Source organism: Anser anser, assembly GCF_964211835.1.
Source record: "Anser anser genome assembly, chromosome: 5".
Taxonomy (NCBI): domain Eukaryota; kingdom Metazoa; phylum Chordata; class Aves; order Anseriformes; family Anatidae; genus Anser; species Anser anser.
Genome location: NC_139725.1, coordinates 26,765,921 through 26,785,028, shown reverse-complemented (window position 1 = coordinate 26,785,028; position 19,108 = coordinate 26,765,921). Strand labels below are relative to the sequence as shown.

At 42.7% G+C, this 19,108-nt stretch overlaps 1 protein-coding gene across 4 annotated transcripts in view; it reads right to left on the bottom strand.

The window, feature by feature from the left end:
* Positions 1 to 18,325, bottom strand: part of SPRED1 (sprouty related EVH1 domain containing 1) — a 57,107-nt gene extending 38,782 nt beyond the window's left edge. For 2 of the 4 annotated variants that reach the window (XM_083836633.1, XM_083836634.1), the window contains exon 1: positions 18,050 to 18,325. In XM_083836633.1, the coding sequence (XP_083692759.1) occupies positions 18,050 to 18,081 (32 nt within the window). In that variant the 5' untranslated portion in view covers positions 18,082 to 18,325. Of the gene's footprint in view, positions 1 to 16,486; positions 16,662 to 18,049 lie in introns of those variants that run through there. The other 2 variants (XM_083836632.1, XM_083836631.1) reach the window with 2 other exon arrangements.
* Between the last annotated feature and the right edge of the window lie 783 nt (positions 18,326 to 19,108).

Sequence of the window (19,108 nt, the reverse complement as noted above, 5' to 3'; positions counted from 1 at the left end):
TACGAGGCAAAACAAGCTCCCTAGCAGCCCAATCAAAAGAGATCCAGATAAGAGAGAGCTACAGATACCAAGCGCTCACATTTCTGCATCCACACAGACCAGTTCCTAAATTCTGTCCATTGATCAAGGTAACGTTTTGCTTCCAGAATTCTTCAGGACAGCAAGACACTTGCCCATATCCACACACACACCTTCACACTTCTACATTTACAGCTGACATTACTAACATTTACAGCGCGCTCCAGGTTTTCTCTCCCTTGTACACAAAACTAGCCGGCTGCCTACATGCAATTTGGAGTAGCTGGAGAAAAAACGAAGACTAGGATGCATAATTCAGCACACAGGAAGGCTCTGACTTGAGGAAAATTACTGTATTAAATGAAAACCAGTGCCTGTTTAATGAGCAACACATGCAGAGGACGATCCTACTCACAAGAAAGTAAAGCTGAAGGGAAAGGTTGAAAGCTGAAAAGAGTAATCTGTCACTGCCTGGAACCTGATAGACTGAGGCAGGCTAACCAGAAACACATCAGGATGGATTTTAAACATTTTATTGAACACCAACGTGCAAAAATCCAATAAAAACCAACCCAGTCACAGGACCTCAGGAGAAATCCCATTACCCGTGCTCAACAAGAACGGATAGGCATCTCACAAGGGCACAACTTTTGCATATGTGAAGTTGTTATTTAGCTCTTTGGTAAAACAGGGTTAGGGGATCAAATACAATGGAATAGGATCTTGCTCATTTCCTTTTCTTTAAAGTTAAAAAGATTGTAAGATTGAAAATCAAGTCTCCATAACAAAGTAATAATTAAATTTTACAACAGTTTTTGGTGTGGCAACCAACTATTTTGAGTAAAATGGTACAAAACTTTGTCTACCTTGCCATATCAAGTTTTAGCAAGCATTACTTAAATGAACATGCAGGAAGCTGACTTGCCAGAAAATAGCTCCCTCAGCTGGAACTGCACAATTTTTACTTTTTAATGAAGAGTTGAATTAAACTTGTAGAGTCATTAAGTAATTAAATTATATTTGCATAACACAATAATCTAATTTTCTTACTTTGACTCTACTGTTCAGTATCACGTTCTGAACGTCTTTAATATCATATAGATAGCTTATTGAGAACAAGAAGCAGATTTATCATGGGGAGAGGTGAGCAAACCAAAAGCAGCCTAAGGGTAATGGGCAAAAAACCCACACCGAGACAGGTGACTGCCAACTAGCTGGATATACACCTGGGGTCTATCTAAAATAAAATATAACTACAATAAGAATTGAAGCTTGACTATAGCTTGCCATTGCTTCATTCCTTCTTCAGCTTTAATGTTGTACACAATATAGAGACAGACACGGGCCTTACACGGTATGGCTGACATTGTTCTGCCTTTAATTTACAGGTGTTAGTACATCTGTAAAGTGCAATTACAGATCCGTGACACTTGTTATATTAATACCATCCACTCTACATTAAGGTTAAATATTTATCCCTCTGGAAATTAAGAAATTCAAACATTTCTGTCTGTGCACAGTTCATAAAAAAAAAGGACAAAGAAATAAGGAATCGTGTGACTAAGATTTTAACAAAATTGAGCCCCAAACTAAGAGGAAACCTAACCACAGCTGTACTTTTCCTAAAGATGCAAATGATTTACTGTAACACTCCTGTAGCCATGACTAAAGATTGCTACTTCCAGAATAACAAAGAAAAATAATTTTCTTGTAGATGATAAGCAGCAATGAAAAGAAGGAACCTTTTTATTTTCTTGGTTCTGCTTTTTGTTATTGTGAATTACAAAGATTAAATCCAAAAACTTAAAAGGTTCAAATGCTACTGTGAAAAAGCTTAAGGGTGTTAACTCTCCCTCACTTAAGCCTTAAATTTAACACTGGCAAGTAGACATTGAAGATGTCACTATCCTGTTAAATTTCCAATGTTCAGAAGACAACTGTTAAAAAAAAAACTCCAAAAGAAAGCTTGAAATTGATGTTTAACAGCAATGAGTTAAAATATTAAGTAGTCTAAAAGTTAAAATTAAAATATTAAAAATGCAGAAGTCCAACAGGGTGATATAGAATTCAGAAAGCTCACCAAACCTCTTTAGAAACAAGTTTCTCTAATTCACGCCACAATAATTTAAGGTTCAGTTAGTGTCAAGCACCATTATTTCTTAAGGGCTTTTCTCAGACAGATTATATGTCAAATAGATTTAACCCCAGAGATGTAACATGATCTTATAATAGTTATGACTAAATTACAAGTTTTAAAGTAGACAGCCATCAAAGTAAGGAGAACAGGCAATCACGGATTCAGGAAATGTACATTCCCCCATAGTCAGCTAATGGCAACTTTAATAGGATGTGATGGATTTTTCTCCACCAGGAGAAAATACTGCCTGCATTTCTGCTTCAACAACCCACGCCAGCTGACTAATGGAGTTATATTTTTGTCTCGTATGAGGATGGTTACTTGCCCATCCTCTAGCAGTTGCAGAATGAAACAGTAACAGCAGCTGCGGGGTGAACAGAAAAGCTGCTCTATTTGGTAGCCGAGATCCAAAGCACAGGCCTTTTCCTCCAACAGTGGAGCTCATTTTCTGTCACAGGGTGACGAAAAGACACAGTGCAGAACAAGACCACTTTTAGGGCTTAAAGTAGCCTACTGAAGGCACTTTTAAGGAGTAAAAAAATAAAATAAGAATCTTCGTGGGGAAGTACAGGATTCACAGGAATTAAAAATAGGGTTCTTGGACAGATAAGGGCTCTTAAAGCTTAAAAGTTGTTGGAAAGATCCTCGTGGATCAAACCATATTTCTTAAAAACAACTTTTATCAAATGCTGTTAAATGTAAAAACTCTTTACCTTGGTATAATAATAAGCCTAATCATGAAAGACCTGTCCCAAAGAAAGACTTCTGCCACACTCTCTACTGAATAATCAGCATATGCCTGCACTAGAAACATCTTTTTATGCAAGTATTTGGGCTTCAGTCCTGCAAAAATTTAAATATATCAGTCTGAGTAGACCTACAGATCTCCGTGGAAGTCTACAGAGTTTATCACACACACAAATGCTAACACATATTTATAAGCCTTGCAGGATAATTGCTTTTGGCAGGATATAAATAACACCGCTATAACGTGTTTCAGAATCGTGGTCTCCTGCCTTCAGAAACAGGAGCTCTGGTGAAGCCTGTCACTCGTCATATACAGAATGGCAGCTGCAGAGCCCACAGAGACATTTAAACTTCTCTTTGCATTTTCTTTAAAATCTCAGAATAGCGTATGGGCATTCTTTTAAAGTAGCAAGAAAGCTAATGAATAAAGCCTACAAAAATTGCCTAGAAATGCCTTCTTACTAGTGCCATGGATACTACTGGTAGGACTGGAAGCAGTTCTTAGACAAACTATCTATAGCTTCCAAACAGCACATCAATTAGGCAGTGGGGTTTACTAGGTATTTCTCTAGAACCTAATGCACTGGGTGACAGGGCAATAACTCAATACGAGAAACAGTCTTAATAAAGGACTCTAATGTTCGCTGTACTATAGTTCAATGAAAAAGCTTAAAAATCTGCTACAAGAAGAGCTTTCAAATAGCGAGACAGGCATCTGAAATAATTTTAGAAACCTAATGCTGGTAGTTTGCCTAATTGACTTTTAAATGCATACCTAAAGCTAGGCCTTAGATTTCTCTCCTTACTTGTCAGTCTTTTTCATCTTTTCAGCATTGTCTTCCTGTCTCTTTTGCCTTTCATTTTAACTTCCAGTAGGGATAAACTCGAGCAAAGAAAGGGAGCTTTGGTGAGTGCCAATGCCACCGAGAATTGCGCGCGGGGCATCCATCACCTCCCGCAGGCAGCACCGCTCCCGCCAGCCCCGGCTGGGGCTGAGACCTCTCTGGCAGGGGGCCCAGCTCTAAGAAAGGGAGAGGAATTAATATACTTTGTAGACACAGGTAGCTCTTACAGCATATTTACTTGTCCTGCCATTTTTCCCCTGCTTCACTCCATTTTTTTTCCCATGAGATACCTTCCTTTCTTTAATCCCACCTTGATAAAAATGAGACAGTTTTGCTAACGATACATCTTTGAGATTTTACAGCTGAGAAAGCATTGTGTGCAGCAAGAACAGCAGTGGTATAATTTACTTCTGAGAAACTGCCTATAAGAAGTTCAACAATACTAATAGCAACAAGGGGAAAAAAGTAATTTAAAATACTTGGCAGCTATCATAAGCAAATACAATTTCACATTTACAGTTTGTACTGCTTTGGCCCAAACAAACAAATTCCTTGCATTCAATCAATTTCTATTAAATACATTTTGTTTCAGGTACAAAAATGACAGACTGACCTACGGAACACAGAAATAAATATGGATAATATTTAACTTTTAAAATCTAGAAGCCTTCTCGTTGCACCTTCGACTATGTATCTAGTGTGAAGCTGCATCTCAGAAAGTAGGTTAGATCTGATGATAAGAATGTACAGTCTTGGAAACATAATGAAACTGCCCTTCTGACAGCTGAGGTAGAAACAAAGCAGCTTGGAAGTACTCATGAGCCAGCCCTGACTGCCCTGGAGAATGAAGGAGAGGGCGCAGAAGTCCCCTTCCCACTTCAGGAGGTGCTCGTTCAAGGCCAAAGCCCAAGAGTGCCAGTACTGTCAATTCCCTTTCTCCTCCTAGTAGGATATTACTTTACATCAGAAAGCAAGCTGTTGACGTTGACATGAACATAAATGCAATGCATTTCCTAACAAAACCTGAATTGATAAGTTTTCCTCTTGAACCTTGTGTAGCTACTGGAAACACTGCTGTTTCATCTCATCACCTTATTCACGTGGTTCTTGTGAAACAAACTGTTTCGAGAAAAGAAATACCCATGCAGTACACAATGCTCTGAAACAATCCATTTAGATACTAAAACTAATTTCAAGTTCTAATACACAAACATGAACAGCAAACTAAGTGTACCAAGAGACTGAAACTGAATGATCTGGCATAGCAATTTCAGCTTACTTCAACTTCCAAATGCCTGAGAACACAACATTTACTCTGAGAACAGATAAGCCATCTAAAGCTAGACTGCTACTAAAGCAAAAATGAAGTACCACCAGACAACCACAAGGTAAAATTTTCCAACAAGGAATCAAGGAACAAATAATATAATCCATCCTGATGAGGAAACAGATATGCATGGAATTTAACCACATATAGCAAGTGGGAAAAGTCAGAGAAAGGATGTCAACAAGAATTTTTGTCAGATCCTTTACAGCAATTCTTATATTTTTATGTAAAGCATTAATATCTTAAAATAACAATAATTTAGTGCTATATTTTACTGTTTTGTAATGACCTTTGAATGCTTTGGGCACATAGTCTCTCTCTGAATGGCTTCAATATCTCGGGTATCAAGTTTCTCGAACATTTTCAAAGGGAGATTTCCAATGTCATTTCTAATCAATGTTAAACCCAGAGAGGAAAAGTTTTAGCTGACCCCTTTGCAGCTTTAAGGTAGTTCTGACCATCATCTTCTTTGTCACAAAAACTTCCCCAAACTGTTTCAAACCATAGATCTGCTTTACCATTAAAAAGCAAACAAGTGAGCAGTTAAGTTCAGTGGATTTCAAATAAATCTACTCCCACTCTCCCTCATTAACTAATCTCAACTGTAAATTTGCTTTAGATGCTTTAAGAGGTGGCTATTAACTACAAAGAGGCAAAGTTATTTTGTGTGTCAAAATGACAGCACCAGTGCTGTTTATTCAGTGAAAACTGGATTTGTCAGGGTTGGTGAAACGCTGGGTATTAATGGAATTCTTTTTATTTCTATTTTAAAGGGCTTGTGTACTTACGTAACTTTACCTTATACTGAAATACTTCCCAGGTTGACAGAAAGGATTAAAATAACAGCATTCTGAAGAGTTAAGTATTTCAAATTATGTAAATAGTCTATCAAAACCCAATAAAACAAACCCACCTCTAGCACCTATCAGTCATACAACTACAAAACTTCATACTATTTGGGAAAGGCTTTTAAAAAGAAGTTCAGATTAACACCTCTTAATACAAAAACAAAAAACTACACATCATAATTATGCAGATTTGCTTGTGAATATCCCTGTTCTGCATAGCTTTACAGAGGAATATCAACTTCCAGACCTTCAGAATTACAGACATAAATTCATGCACTCTCAAATGCTACCATGAACAATAAATTCGGCTCATCTCCTGTGGATCTTGGAACTTCACTTGGTAGCAGCCTCAACAACCAGATTTGTGAAGTGCCACTGCAAGGCTATGGATTGAAATTAATAAACCACACCCGAAACATTTTCATTTGTGAAGAACATGGTATGCAATGGAGTTCACAAGACTGGAGATTAATGAACAGAAGTTTTGTCATTAGGAAAAAAACAAAAAAGATACAGAGGTAATATATAATCCTGCCTACTTCCACTGACACATTAGAACAATTTCTGATCATGCTCTCTGTGGAGGTTGAAGGCATACAAATACTACCTGCCAACTTTAACCTTGAGAAGTATCAAACTGAACTTCCTGAGATGTACTGAAGTAATGCACCAAGAAAAGGTTAGACTAAGAGAACTTGTTGCTTTTAGACCAACACTGTTATTGCCAAAGGATATATTCCAAAGAATCATTCTCTGACAAAACTCACGGCAGAGGAAAGCAGAAAGCCTTTTGAAGAACATAATTTTCCCGTGTAAATAAAGACAACAAAATTTGCATCCTAACTGAAAATATGATACAACAAACTGATTTTCCTAGTCAATGATAAAAGCTTGAATAGCACCTTTCAATTTAACTGTTAAGACAACATTTCTTTAGAATAAAATATACCTTTTTGATAATACAGGAAAATAAGGGAGCATACAAAAAGAAGTCCTCTCTAACACACCCTAGATCATAGATGCTCATGCTAAAACTTGGAAATGACAGTTATGCTTTCTCCACTGTAAATATGCCTAACTATAATTGAGACACGGAAAAAAAAGTAGAAAACAGGTCATGTTACTACAGGGTTACACTCAGTGCAGATAGCATGAGATCTGCGCTCTGCCGAAGATGCTACATTTACCTCTGATAAACTTCAAATATTTTGTACACTGCCAAAAAGTAAACCTTCAACTTCACAAAAAGTAAAGGCATGTATAAACAACCCTCCCCTAAAATGCTCAAATACCACTGGAGGCACTGACTGGTGCCTCAGCTGCTTGCTGGTTTCTTTTCTGGCTTTGGTGTCCAAGACAATATATGGGCTTCAGAAGGTGAAGATAACTAACTCTTGAAGTTACCAGTAGCTGAAAAATGTGATTGATTTAAGCTGTAGTGACTTTCACTATTATTTGAATCCTCCTTTAAATTAGCAAACAAGAAGATTATAATCTTCCTTGACATATATACTCTATTTTCCTAATGAAAGGCTTACTAGCACTGTTTGGTAACCATTTGGTAGCAAGATTGGTAACCTAAATATCCTGATCTGCCCCAGGATGTAACCTTGCAATAATTTTTTTTTTTAGTAATGTTTACAAAAGGAGGCATATTGTCTCCTTGTGTTTTTGTACTATTGTACAGAATATTTACATTCTTAATTTTTTACTTTAGGGTGGAAAACAGTGAATTACTGTTTTGTATCCTTGACACTGAAGCTTGAGAATTAAGTTAAACTGACTTGAATCACAGATGTATGTTATTATTATTAGGATTATGTTCTTGTTATCCCAGACCAGCGACGTTTCTCAACTTTGAATTAACTAAAACAAAACCAACACTTCCTAAGGAGACAACCACTAAGAAAACTTGGTTTAACACTCAGACTGTGGTTTTGTGCATCTTATCTGGCAATTTCTACACTTCAGCAAATGCAAGATAATAAAAAGCATAATGATTTAAAGCAATCTTTCACTTCTATAAACAATTAAATATTTCTTCAGAATGTTTTAAGAGTACTCAGCTCCCACCCCCAAATATTGCTCTCGCTGCCTGAGAAACAAACAGGGAAGCAACCTTAGAAAATAGTTGGTCAAAATTACTCTGGCCCTTGAGAAATGACACTCCTTCCTTCCTTTGACATGTAAAAGTTACACAGGATCTCTCTTGTAACTTCTCTACTGAAATAATCTCTTCCTGAAGCACATGGCAGAGATTTGGATCATCGTGCCTTATGTGGGATGGTATGTCGATCAAAGCTCATTGTTCACACCCACAAGTTGGAAGGAGCACGAAGACCAAACATTACTTTAAAGCTTTCACTTCCCCTTTTATCTTCAGTGGTGAGGATCAAGCTCATGCAGCACAGATATGCCAAAAGACAGAAAAGCCAATCCTGTACCTCCCAGCAATTGCTCCCACCTAAAAAAACAGCTGAAACAGTAACAGAATCAGTAAGATTCTTTCTAGTTATTCCAGGAGTTTAATCTATAGATTTTGTTCGGAAGCAAGGCTACACACAATTCTATACACATAACTCATAGCCTGTGGGAAGCATTTTGTCTTTCTACAACAAAGGGAACACATGTTTTTATTTGGGTTCTGTTTGTGCTGTCCCAGAGCGTCCAAGAAAAAACAAAAACCAAAACGACCTCACCACTTCAAAACCCAGAAAGATATGCCACTTTTAGGAGGAAATGAAAACAAAACCCAAGGAACAACAACAACAACCCCACACCCACAAGTAACAAGATGTCTAAGGCAAGACAAAAACAAAATAAGAAAACCACCCGAACTAGAGTTTGAATAGGCGTAGCATAGAAGGAAAGGCCTGAAGAGAAGAACCTGAAAAGCTCCTCTCCTCAGGTAAAAGAGCATATCGGCTTTCCTCTAGTTAACCACAACTTACTTCAGAAGGAGAATGAAAGCACACCAACAGGAAATAACACTGTACTAAACTACTACTAAATTCATGTCTTATTCTGGAGTATCTTCCTTTACTAGACCTGTTCTTCATCCAGATTTGGAGTAATAAATGAGTTCACGTTTTCTGCCTTGCTTCAGGGGGATAAATGTGGACACATTCTTCCTTTGCAGGACTAGGCAGCCGTAAGAGAGAAACCAAGGTAGCAAACTCCTGCTCTGGAAACCAAAGGAGCTCACCAAAAACCAAACCTGCTCACGCACTGGTGACAAACACACCAGCAACACACGTGCACAAGCCTGTTAGCGCTGCAACCCCTGCAGAGCACCCTAAGCCCATGACACAAGGTGCTTAAAAGCATGCAGTAAGGCAACACGGCTTGAGCTTCTGACCTCGTTTTGAAGCGGTCCCCTCCGCCCCACGGAGGCCCTGTAGGCCGAGCAGCGCCTGCTCTCCCTGCGAGACCCGGGTGGCTCCCGTAGCAGGCCCCTGGGAGACGCTGGGTCGCCTTCTGCAGGCCCTCCATTACCTGACGCAGGGCTGCCGACGTGCAAGATGCTTCCCCATTGCCATGGAAACAAAGTGCGTACATTTTAAGGTGCTACGGGGGCTCTGGGAAAGGATGCTTCAAGCTGCACGCAGCTAAGACAACGGGAGATATTTTGAGCTGGAGCCGCTCGTTCGCACAGATACAGAGAGCACACGGGTAGCGTGCTAGGGATCAGCCCAACGCTGATGGGGTAGTGGCTGTGGGTGCCCCCGCAGCACGTGTGCCCATCCATGTCAGCAGCCTAACTGGCACCATGGCTAACACGCAAGGCGTACGTAGCTGCCGGTGTCATGACTTCTGCTAACAGATGTCATTACCGCCTTGGAAGAAGTAAAGCAGAAGGCAAGTTCAACATAATATATTACTCTCACAAATAACTTCTCAGAGAGAGTTTCCAAACTGAGGGGAAAAAACAAACCAAACCAACAAAACCAAGAGAAACCCATCTTTCAGATAAGGATTAAGAAAATCACGCTAGCAGAAGGGATACAAGAAACAGGCAACGAATCTGGATAGAATTACAGTAATATTACCAACATCTGAAATACTCCCATTGCTGAAATGTGAAGATTAAAGACTAAAACCAGATGAAACTGGAGAAACAACCAAACAAAAAAATCTAACAAGCCTATTAGAGGAACATTGCTTTACTTCTCATTATTAGTAGTTATGGAATTTGCACCCTTATTAGGATGCAGTGCCCAATGACAAAGAACTACCTGTGCTCAATCAGAAGGTGCTGCCCTCATTCCTGACACAGGATGAGCAACAAGTAAGGCAAGGAGCTGAAAAAAGGGAAAATGGGTGTTTCCTAATGTGAAGGTTTGAGAGCAGAACCCAGGCCGCGTGATTACAGTGCTGTCTCTGTCTCATTATCAAAATCATCAAAATTCATACCCCTTGGCCACGTGGATTATAATTGCACAATTTCTGTTTGGAAGCTTGGAAGTTCTCAAGCATTTCATTTTACAACTTTGCATTCTCTTAGCACACCCATTATATAATACTGGAACCAGTAATCAAAAGAACTTTTTTTTTTTTTAATTTTGCAAGACTGAAGACAGATTTTTTTTCCACGACATCCACAGCACAGATCAGCAGCACTCAAACTACAAGCGATATTTGTAATGAGATAGATAATTGCCCCTGAAAAGGAACAAACTGTGCTATTGTAAAATTTACCCTACAAAGAAAGTTCCAATTTTTCTTGTTCTTAAAGGGAGTACAGACCAGGGATTAGCAACAGGAAGTAGAGCTCAAAAACAGAAATTTGGTACATAAGGTCAGCCACTCACCTAGAAAACAAACAAACAAACAGATTTTCCTATTTTAGAGATTTTAGAGGCATGGGACCCAACTCTTACTCATGAATTACTCTGTACACCTTTCAAACCCACGTTCCTCTTCCAAGCTCAGCAGATATTGGCCTCGATGGCAGGCTTCACGTTACGGTGTGCTGTACGGGAAGCCAGGCCAAGCGTGCCACGCTCCGGAAGAAAGTACCTGAGGGCACTGAGCACTTCGTCACGTCTGAGAGGCTGACAAGTTTTGAGGAAGCTACATAAAAATTCCTACATCAGAGCAGTCTCTGTACTCCCACCTTTCACTACCCTTATTTAATCTTTTCAAAAGGTTAAAGAGAGAAGTCACTTCTGCCCTCAAGCTTTATACCACTTCACCAAAACAGTTCTGCAGTTTCTGAAAGAAAAAAATTGCAGACAGGAGCCTTCACCGAGAGCTCTCTCTTGCCAATTCTGCTTTTAATTAGCTTAGACAATCAGTTTCAGTGGCAATTTTTAATAAACTGCACCCTAGTTTTCAGTATTTGTTTTATTAATGAAATTCCTGATACTTCTTATCATTACACTCATTTATTGACAGCGTTTGACTTCACTAAAACTGAAATAACTCACTTTCATTCTTGCTTCGACAAACTTCTGTCAGTGTCGCAACCTGTCAGTGCATGTCAAAGAAAAAGAGCATTTCGCAACAGTGGTCAGACCTTCTTGGGGAAGATGTAGGTTTTTTCTTAAAAAATAATTTTAAAAAGTCCAGAAAAAGACTTTCCATAGACTTTAAGGAAGCCTGCTCTCACAAACCATTCAAGCGAAATGGCTCACATCATGTCTGTAAGGCTCCTGAGCAGGTGAAGTGTTTGACTCGTAGTAGAAGCATGGATTACAGGACTTCCTCACCCAGCAAAAGTATCCCATGCAACAGTGGTCATATTTTTCAACCACAAGGATCTTGGGGGGGGGGGGGAGAATAACTTGCCACCTTTTTTTAACATGGTTTAGATGTTTTGGTGGCATACATTTGGGCAATTCTCATGCAGCACATATTAGGAGAGTATTTTCTTATGCTCTGTTCTGCATTGCTGTTACCAAACTTGTGTTCATATCCATGGCATATTTTCCTTGTTTGAAGTATTTACTATCACATGACAGTGAATTCTTGGAGACAAAAATGCGTGTGAGCTCCTTACATAGATGTAATTATCATGACTGCACTGGGATTTTATTCTTTGCCCGCTTTAAGTTGGAGCAGTGGGAATTATGGATTGCAAAAGTGTGCAACAAGTCTGCTATTATTTAATTACAGGAACATTTATAATAAATTTCAGTACTCAAAAACACTTAAATGCATATTTTCGGTCCCTCAGCATATCTAAAAATTTGGTTTTTTTTGCTTTTTAAAAAATTATTTTCTTGTCACAAATAGAAGAACAGTGAATATAACACAGAGAATATAAAAAAAGTATTTTCTCAACAAACTCATACAAGAAATATCAGCAAGAGCATAATGAATAAGATAAGCTGGAAAAGATGTGCAAACATGCACATAAAATATCTGCTCAGTTCTTACAAGTAGGTGTTGTTCAAAACCACCATAGTCTTAGAGACTGAGTTCTGTAACAGATACTATTCAAAGAGGAGGAGAGATATACCATGTTTACCATGGTACTGTATACCATAAAATATGTTACCATATAGGACATGATACTGCATCATTTATGAAAAAAGCACATGGAGTAGTGCCAGCTAACATATTTTATGAAATCATATTTTAATCATCAGCAGAAGACCTATTCTCTTACCAAGAATAGGAAAAATAAATTTAAAAAAAAAGCATGGATTGCCTTAAATCTAGAAATATTGGTTAATACAACATACCAAAAGAGCACCCGGTTCTCTTCCTTCCTTTAAATAAGAAGTATTGCTGAAGATTATTTCTGCTGAATACTAAGGCTGGGTGGAGAACACCCCTAACAAGGTATCAAAGCACAGAAAAATGTTGCAAATACATGGTACAAATATTCCAAAATAAAATACTTTAATAAAGATATAAACATTGCCACCAATCATTAAATAAATATTTTGCAACTAGGAGAGCTTTCAGATAGAGTAACAAGTATTTTCAAGGGAGAGGAGGAGTAGATTTTGAGGAACCACGATAGATCCATTCAATTTCTGTTTGCAACCAATTCCAGCTGTTCAGTAGCTGTGCAAACTATGCTAGTTAAATCTGTTTGCTTAAATACTGAACATGTGAACAGAGAGGAAAAAGACAAAGATGGTTCATTTTTAAAACACCCATAAAGAAACAGGGAACCTCAACAACATGGCAACCCCCAGCAAGCTCTCTGGGTCCTTTAAGGAAACTGCAACCCATTCAATCAGGGGAGAACAGTAAGAGTGAGAAAGCAAACATTTAAGCATCAGAAAATACAGTTTAAGACAATGTATGCTGTAAACCATATCATAGTTTTTTTGTTTTGTTTCATTTTTATATCAGAATCAGAGTGGTAAAAACCCAAACTGACAAAAGTATTTCCGTTGTCTCCTTTTTCAACTTGCATCAGTATTCTGAATAGTATTTTTTGTTTCTGCTGTTTGTCATATCCCATCAAGTCATCACCAATGCATATGATTTTCCCAAATATTCACAAGAATGGCTAAACAAACAAAAGAAAAATGCCAGTGTTTAGCCTAAAAACACCAGGAATGCCCTCGGCTTTAATCCTGTGACTTCTGGTCCTGTCAAGATATATTCCTTTCAAGAAATGTCTTTACTTTAGAAGCGTACACTGATGCCGTCACTGCCATTTTAACAGCTCAGGCACATTAGATTTTAAACAAACAAACAAGGAAAAGATTGTCATTTCAAAATTCAAATATCACAGGCTCCAGTTGTGCTGAAACAGACAAAAAACATATTTTATGCAGTACCACAATAATCAAGTAACGTTGCTAAGTTGAACCTTTAAAAAAAATAAAAATAAAGTCTTGGCTTCCAGATTATGTAATATGTAAATTCAGTTTCACCTTCAGAATAGCACTGCGTAGCATAAAGCCAAAGAGACAGCAAGAAGCCATTCACAAAACTGGAAGAGCCTCCCAGGGACTCTAAATAAAGAGCCATCCCCACAAAAGAAAATATATCTGAATTGGAATGATTTCATCATATAACTGAGTGGTTTAGAAGACACTTTCCCCAAAACAAACATTTTTTTTAAAAACACAAATTCCTTATATTAAGGGATGAAGAATTCTGAAGCCTGTATATGCCCTCAGCAGCAGAAATAAAATTAGCCTGCTGAAACACGTTAAAATCCTTTCAGAACTAATAAAAACAAGCTAGATGGCTTCTCTGTCTCAGATATGATCTCATGCTCATCTTTCAGCATTTGGGCTTGGACTATGAGGAATTCTGAAGCCCATATGAAACATAAACAGTATCTTCATTAATATTCAAGGAAGATATATGAATAGGGCAAGAATTTTATTTCAAATCAACACGTGAGGCTGTTTAGACCATCATAATCTAGAGGTTGTTAAGCACACAGCATTAGTGTATACTCAGCGTTTCTTTGATTTATCATCTCCAGAATTAAATTATCTAGGAAAATGAGCATGAGGTTACCTATACCGGAGGAGCAGAACGATTCATATATGACAGCCTGAATCTATACAAACGCAGTACATAAAAACCCCTCAAGGTTCAATTCAGGAGCACAGGCATTCCCTCAGAAAGAGAAGGGGCCACCTGCACCCCAGAGGAAAGTCAACAAGCAGCGCTCCTACTTTTCAATGGAGCAACTCGGACTCCATCTTAATCCTGTCATCATTCATCCCTACTGAATAGGCACTACATAACGTAACATTTCTTCTGTTTTACCCAACACTGAAACCCAGCAGCATTTCCAGACACCAATAAAATCTGCCATCAAATTAGGAATCGTGTACAGTGCCTGCTGATCTGCTTACTTTGACATTATTATGTTAATTTGCACGAACAGTAGATTGACCCACAAGGCCACACATCCTACTAATTCCTTCATTTAAAAACTAATGGCATCTGTGAACACCACATTCTGTTTGCACTGACCACACTGCTCACAGAACATCACCGAGGGAAAAGAAATAAATACAGATATGTATCTGGAAAGGTATAGAAGTACTCTCAGTTAACTAACACCTAACTGACAAACACAATGAAATCTTTACAAGAACAATCAAAAAATCACCACGAAGAAGATTCAGCCACGGCAATCAGAATTTTATACAGCTGCCTTCCACGTGCTCACAGCCGACAAGAAACCAAACAGTCCATACTGCAGCTTTTTAATTAATCTTTCCTACCACACATTACAGCTTAAAAGACATTGAGAATTTAATATTATTAACTGAGGTCAATTTCTAGACACCACAAATCTTTATGTCTCGCTCCATGAAGCCAAGTTTTATAAACAAAGAATAATGCTCAATTACCAGAATATTCCTGGTAGCCACAATGACACGAATGTGTTGCAAAGTACCCGTATTCACCCTTGCATGCTGAGAGTTTGTTAATGAAATCAAGGCCATTGATGATATCAATTATACCAATACAATTAAACACAGTGAACTTTCAATATATGATGTATTTCAATTTGTAGATCTGCCCTATTTCCACAAAGGATTTATTTAGAGCTTCAGTCATATTTCTCCTCCATTTACAGTGGCAGTCTGTGCTACGTGCAAAATCAACCAAAGAGGAACGACGACTCTGGCCTTGCCAGAAATGCTGTCAAAACAGCAAAGGAAACTGAGAAATATTTTTTTTCCTCTCCAGTTAGAGCTGCTTTTGATATTCTAAGAACTGAAGTAAAAATATCTGTTCTGTGAGAAAAAGCCCTGCTGTTGATAATGCATTGTTAGGTTATATACATTTAGCCGTACAGCAACGCCGGATTAACTCAAACTAAATGCTGCATGTGAGCTTTCTTTTCTCATTTTAAGTAAATGATCAGTAACCTTTCAGGTATTCTTTTAGCTCTCAATAATGACAAAGCCTCCTCCACTCCACAAGTGTATAATTAAGGATCACCTCAGTATAATTCGTTAAGATAATGAAACAGTGTGTTCACCAGCGATGAACATCACCATTTTAACACTGGCAACCGCAGAACAGTTGCATCAAACCATTGCACTGCCTGCCGTAGTGATCCTTCATCGCTGAATTACATTCAACTATTTTTAAAGGAACATTTCAGAATATTTAAAGCCAAAGTTAATATTTTGACCTCTGGATAGCTTACGCCACGTTAAAAACATCTCTCTGTAATTCTGATATTTCAGAGGCGCTTTCTGTGAAGGTATCGGTTCAGGAGAAGCGCTGACACCTGATCTGCCATCAAATTCTCAAAGTAAACAGCCCACGACGGGCTGCATTGCCGATCTCTACCAATGTAGCAGTCTCCAGCGTCGCCTGCATTTCTTCCAGGCAACGTTTGCAGCCGCCTCGTTAGGTGTGCCCGCCTGCCTTCCACACTGCGCTGCTCCCCTGCAGACACGAGTTGGCAGAGCTCAGTAAAGAGCAAACGACCAAAAACCGGTTCAAAAATCGGCTCGGAAGCCCGTCCCTACACCGAGGTCGGTTTTCACTGTTCCACGTTTGGGTGGCGCTGCCGGAGGGGGAGGCCCGGGTGGGGGGGGGGGGGGGTTCCGAGCAGAGCTCCTCGGGGCCGGGCGGTCCTGGGAGGTGAATGCGCCGCGGGGGCATTTACCGAGGCAGCCCTCCCTCGGACAACAGGGGCGGGGGGCAGCCCCCCGCGGCCCTCCCCAGCCCCTCACGGCTGCGAGCTGTCCGTCCGTCCGTCCGTCCGTTCATCCGTCCGTCCGCTCGGGCCGGGCCGGGAGCCCGCTGGGCGCCGGCACTGCGGCGCGCTGTGAATGGGCAGCCAGGTATTTTATGAATGGAGCGGGTCACGTGCTCGCGGCACCTCCCCGAGCTGCGCTTTCCCACAGCACCGCGTCAACGGGCGCCGAGCGGCAGCGCCGCGGGGCCCGGCGAGCCCCCGGCCCCGGCCGCCCGCTGCCCGCCCGCCCGCCGCTCCTCGGCACGGCGGGCCTGCCCCGCACGCCTCGCGGGGAGCCCTTGGCTGCAGGTCGCCGGTGCCGCCGCTCTCTCTTTTTTTTTTTCCCTCCCATTATTTTTTATTATTTTTTTTTTATGAATGGAGATTGTGGTATGCAAATGAGAGCGATTCACAAAAAAGAAAACATGGCGGCGGCGGCGGCTCCAGCGCCGGCCCCACTGACACCGCAGCGGCGCGGCCCGCATCGCATCGCCTCGCCTCGCCAACCCGGCCCCGACCCCAAAAGCAACCCCAAAAGCAACCCCAACCCCGGCCCTACCGGGATCCGGGGCGCGCCCGCGGGCACCGCCGCCCCCGCGCCGGGTGGGAAGGGGGAAATGGGAGGGGGGGAGTGCGGGCGGGGGGCGCCCCTCGGGCCCGACCCCTGCGGCGGGGAGCGGCTCCCCCCGGCCCGCGGCCGGGCGCTGCCCCGCACCATTCATAACAAGAGGGCCGCCCCGCGCAGCTCCGCCGGGCAGCGAGAAGCCAGGCACCTCAACTTTCTTCTAATAATCGTAAAACAAAAGTTTCAAAATACCTTCTGCTTGTTTTTCACGGCCACAAACAACTCCCGTTTTTTCTGACAAATATTTCCCCCCTCCTACCCCCGTATTTATTTTTTTTAAAGCCATTACATGCACTGGGCTACGGCCGCACGCATACACATTCTCCTCTGGATTTCCTCCAGACCAGTCACGTTAAAAATATTAAGAGATCCTTGAACTGTCCCCTTCCTCTTTTAAAAAAAGAAGTCCCAAGTGCTCATTTTAAAAAAAAAAAAAAAAAAAGAGGAAAAAAGAAAAAAGCAGGGCTTTAGGGTAGGTTTAAGCTGTATTTACACTGCCTGACTCATCCAATTAAAATTCAGGAGCAGTTTCCTGCAGGATGAAGCTCCCACACACTAGTTTCCATGCGAAATGTCTACGAGCAGTGGGCTGCTAGCGGGGCCGGGCCGTGCCCGCACCTCCCCGGGCGCTGCGAGCCCCCCGCCCGCAGCCTCCTTACCTGCGCCGGCCTCTCCCCCTTCACCGAAGCCCGCAGTTTGGGCACCCCCCGCGCACCGGGCTCCCTCACAAAGGGCAGCCTCGGGGCTTCCACCTCCGCCAGCGAAATGCGCAGTGTGGACACGGCCACGCGTGAACGCGCACGGCCAGACACACAGACATAGGGACAGACACACGGCCACCCGGACACGCGCGGCGCGGGGCTTACTCGTTGTTAGAAGCCGCCGTCTCTTCGCTCATTTTCTCCTCACCGTGATCCGAGGCGGAGCCGGAGCAGCACCGAGGCGGCCAGGGCGCAGCAAGAACTCACCAGAAACTTCACCATTGTTACCCCCCCGGTCCGCCCTCCCCGGCGAGGGCCAGAGCCGCGGCCCGAGGCGAGGACGGCGACCTCGATCCGGGAGAAGCCCCAAATCCCGCTGTCGGGCGCCGGAGCGGATCCCCCCCTGCTCTCCGGGGCCGGTGCACGCAGCGCTGGGTAGAGCCCACCCCGGCTAGAGGGGCGCGGAGCGGCGGCGCCGAGGCAGGGCTGCCCTCCGCCAGAGGCTGCACCGCGCCGTCCTCCCGCTGCGGCTCATCTCCCGCTGCAGCCTCCTTCGCTGCCCCCCCCTCTTCCTCCTCCTCCTCCTCCTCCTCCCGGCGGCGGTGCCGCCTCCCGCGCCCAGCCGGGGCACAAATTCCTCCGGACGCCGGCGCCGCCGCGGGCCGGAGGAAGGGAGGGGAAGGGGAGAGGAGGGAGGGGAAGGGAGGAAGGGAAGGGGCCGAGCGGCGGGGCCCGGCGCTGCCGCCCCCTCGGAAGCGAGGCTGGGCGCTGCGGAGGGAGGGAGCGGAGCCGGCCCCGCGGAGAAGGCTGGCGGCGGGGGGAGGGAGGCGATTTAAGGCAGCGGGGGGGGGCAGGGGGAGAGGGGCTGCGTCACGGCCCCCGGCCGAGGGGAGCGGGGGGCTGCGGGGCACGGGAAGCCCCCGGCCGCCGGACGGGGCTGCGGGCGGCCTGCGGCGAGTTCAGCAGCGCCGCTCCCTCCCCGGCCGCAACTCCATTAGCGGCCTCCTCCTCCTCCTCCTCGCAGGAAAACTGGGCGGAAGCGTTGGCTTCAAGCTCCTTCCGCCGCCACAGCTTGATCCAAAATAACCGCGGGGAGGGGAGGGAGGGGGGAGGGAAGGCAAAGGAAAGGAAAGGGAGGGGAGGAAGGACGAGCGAGGGGAAGAAAGCAGCCCCCTCGCCCGCTCTCCCTCCCGGCGGCTGCCCAGCGCCGGAGTTTCCCGAAAG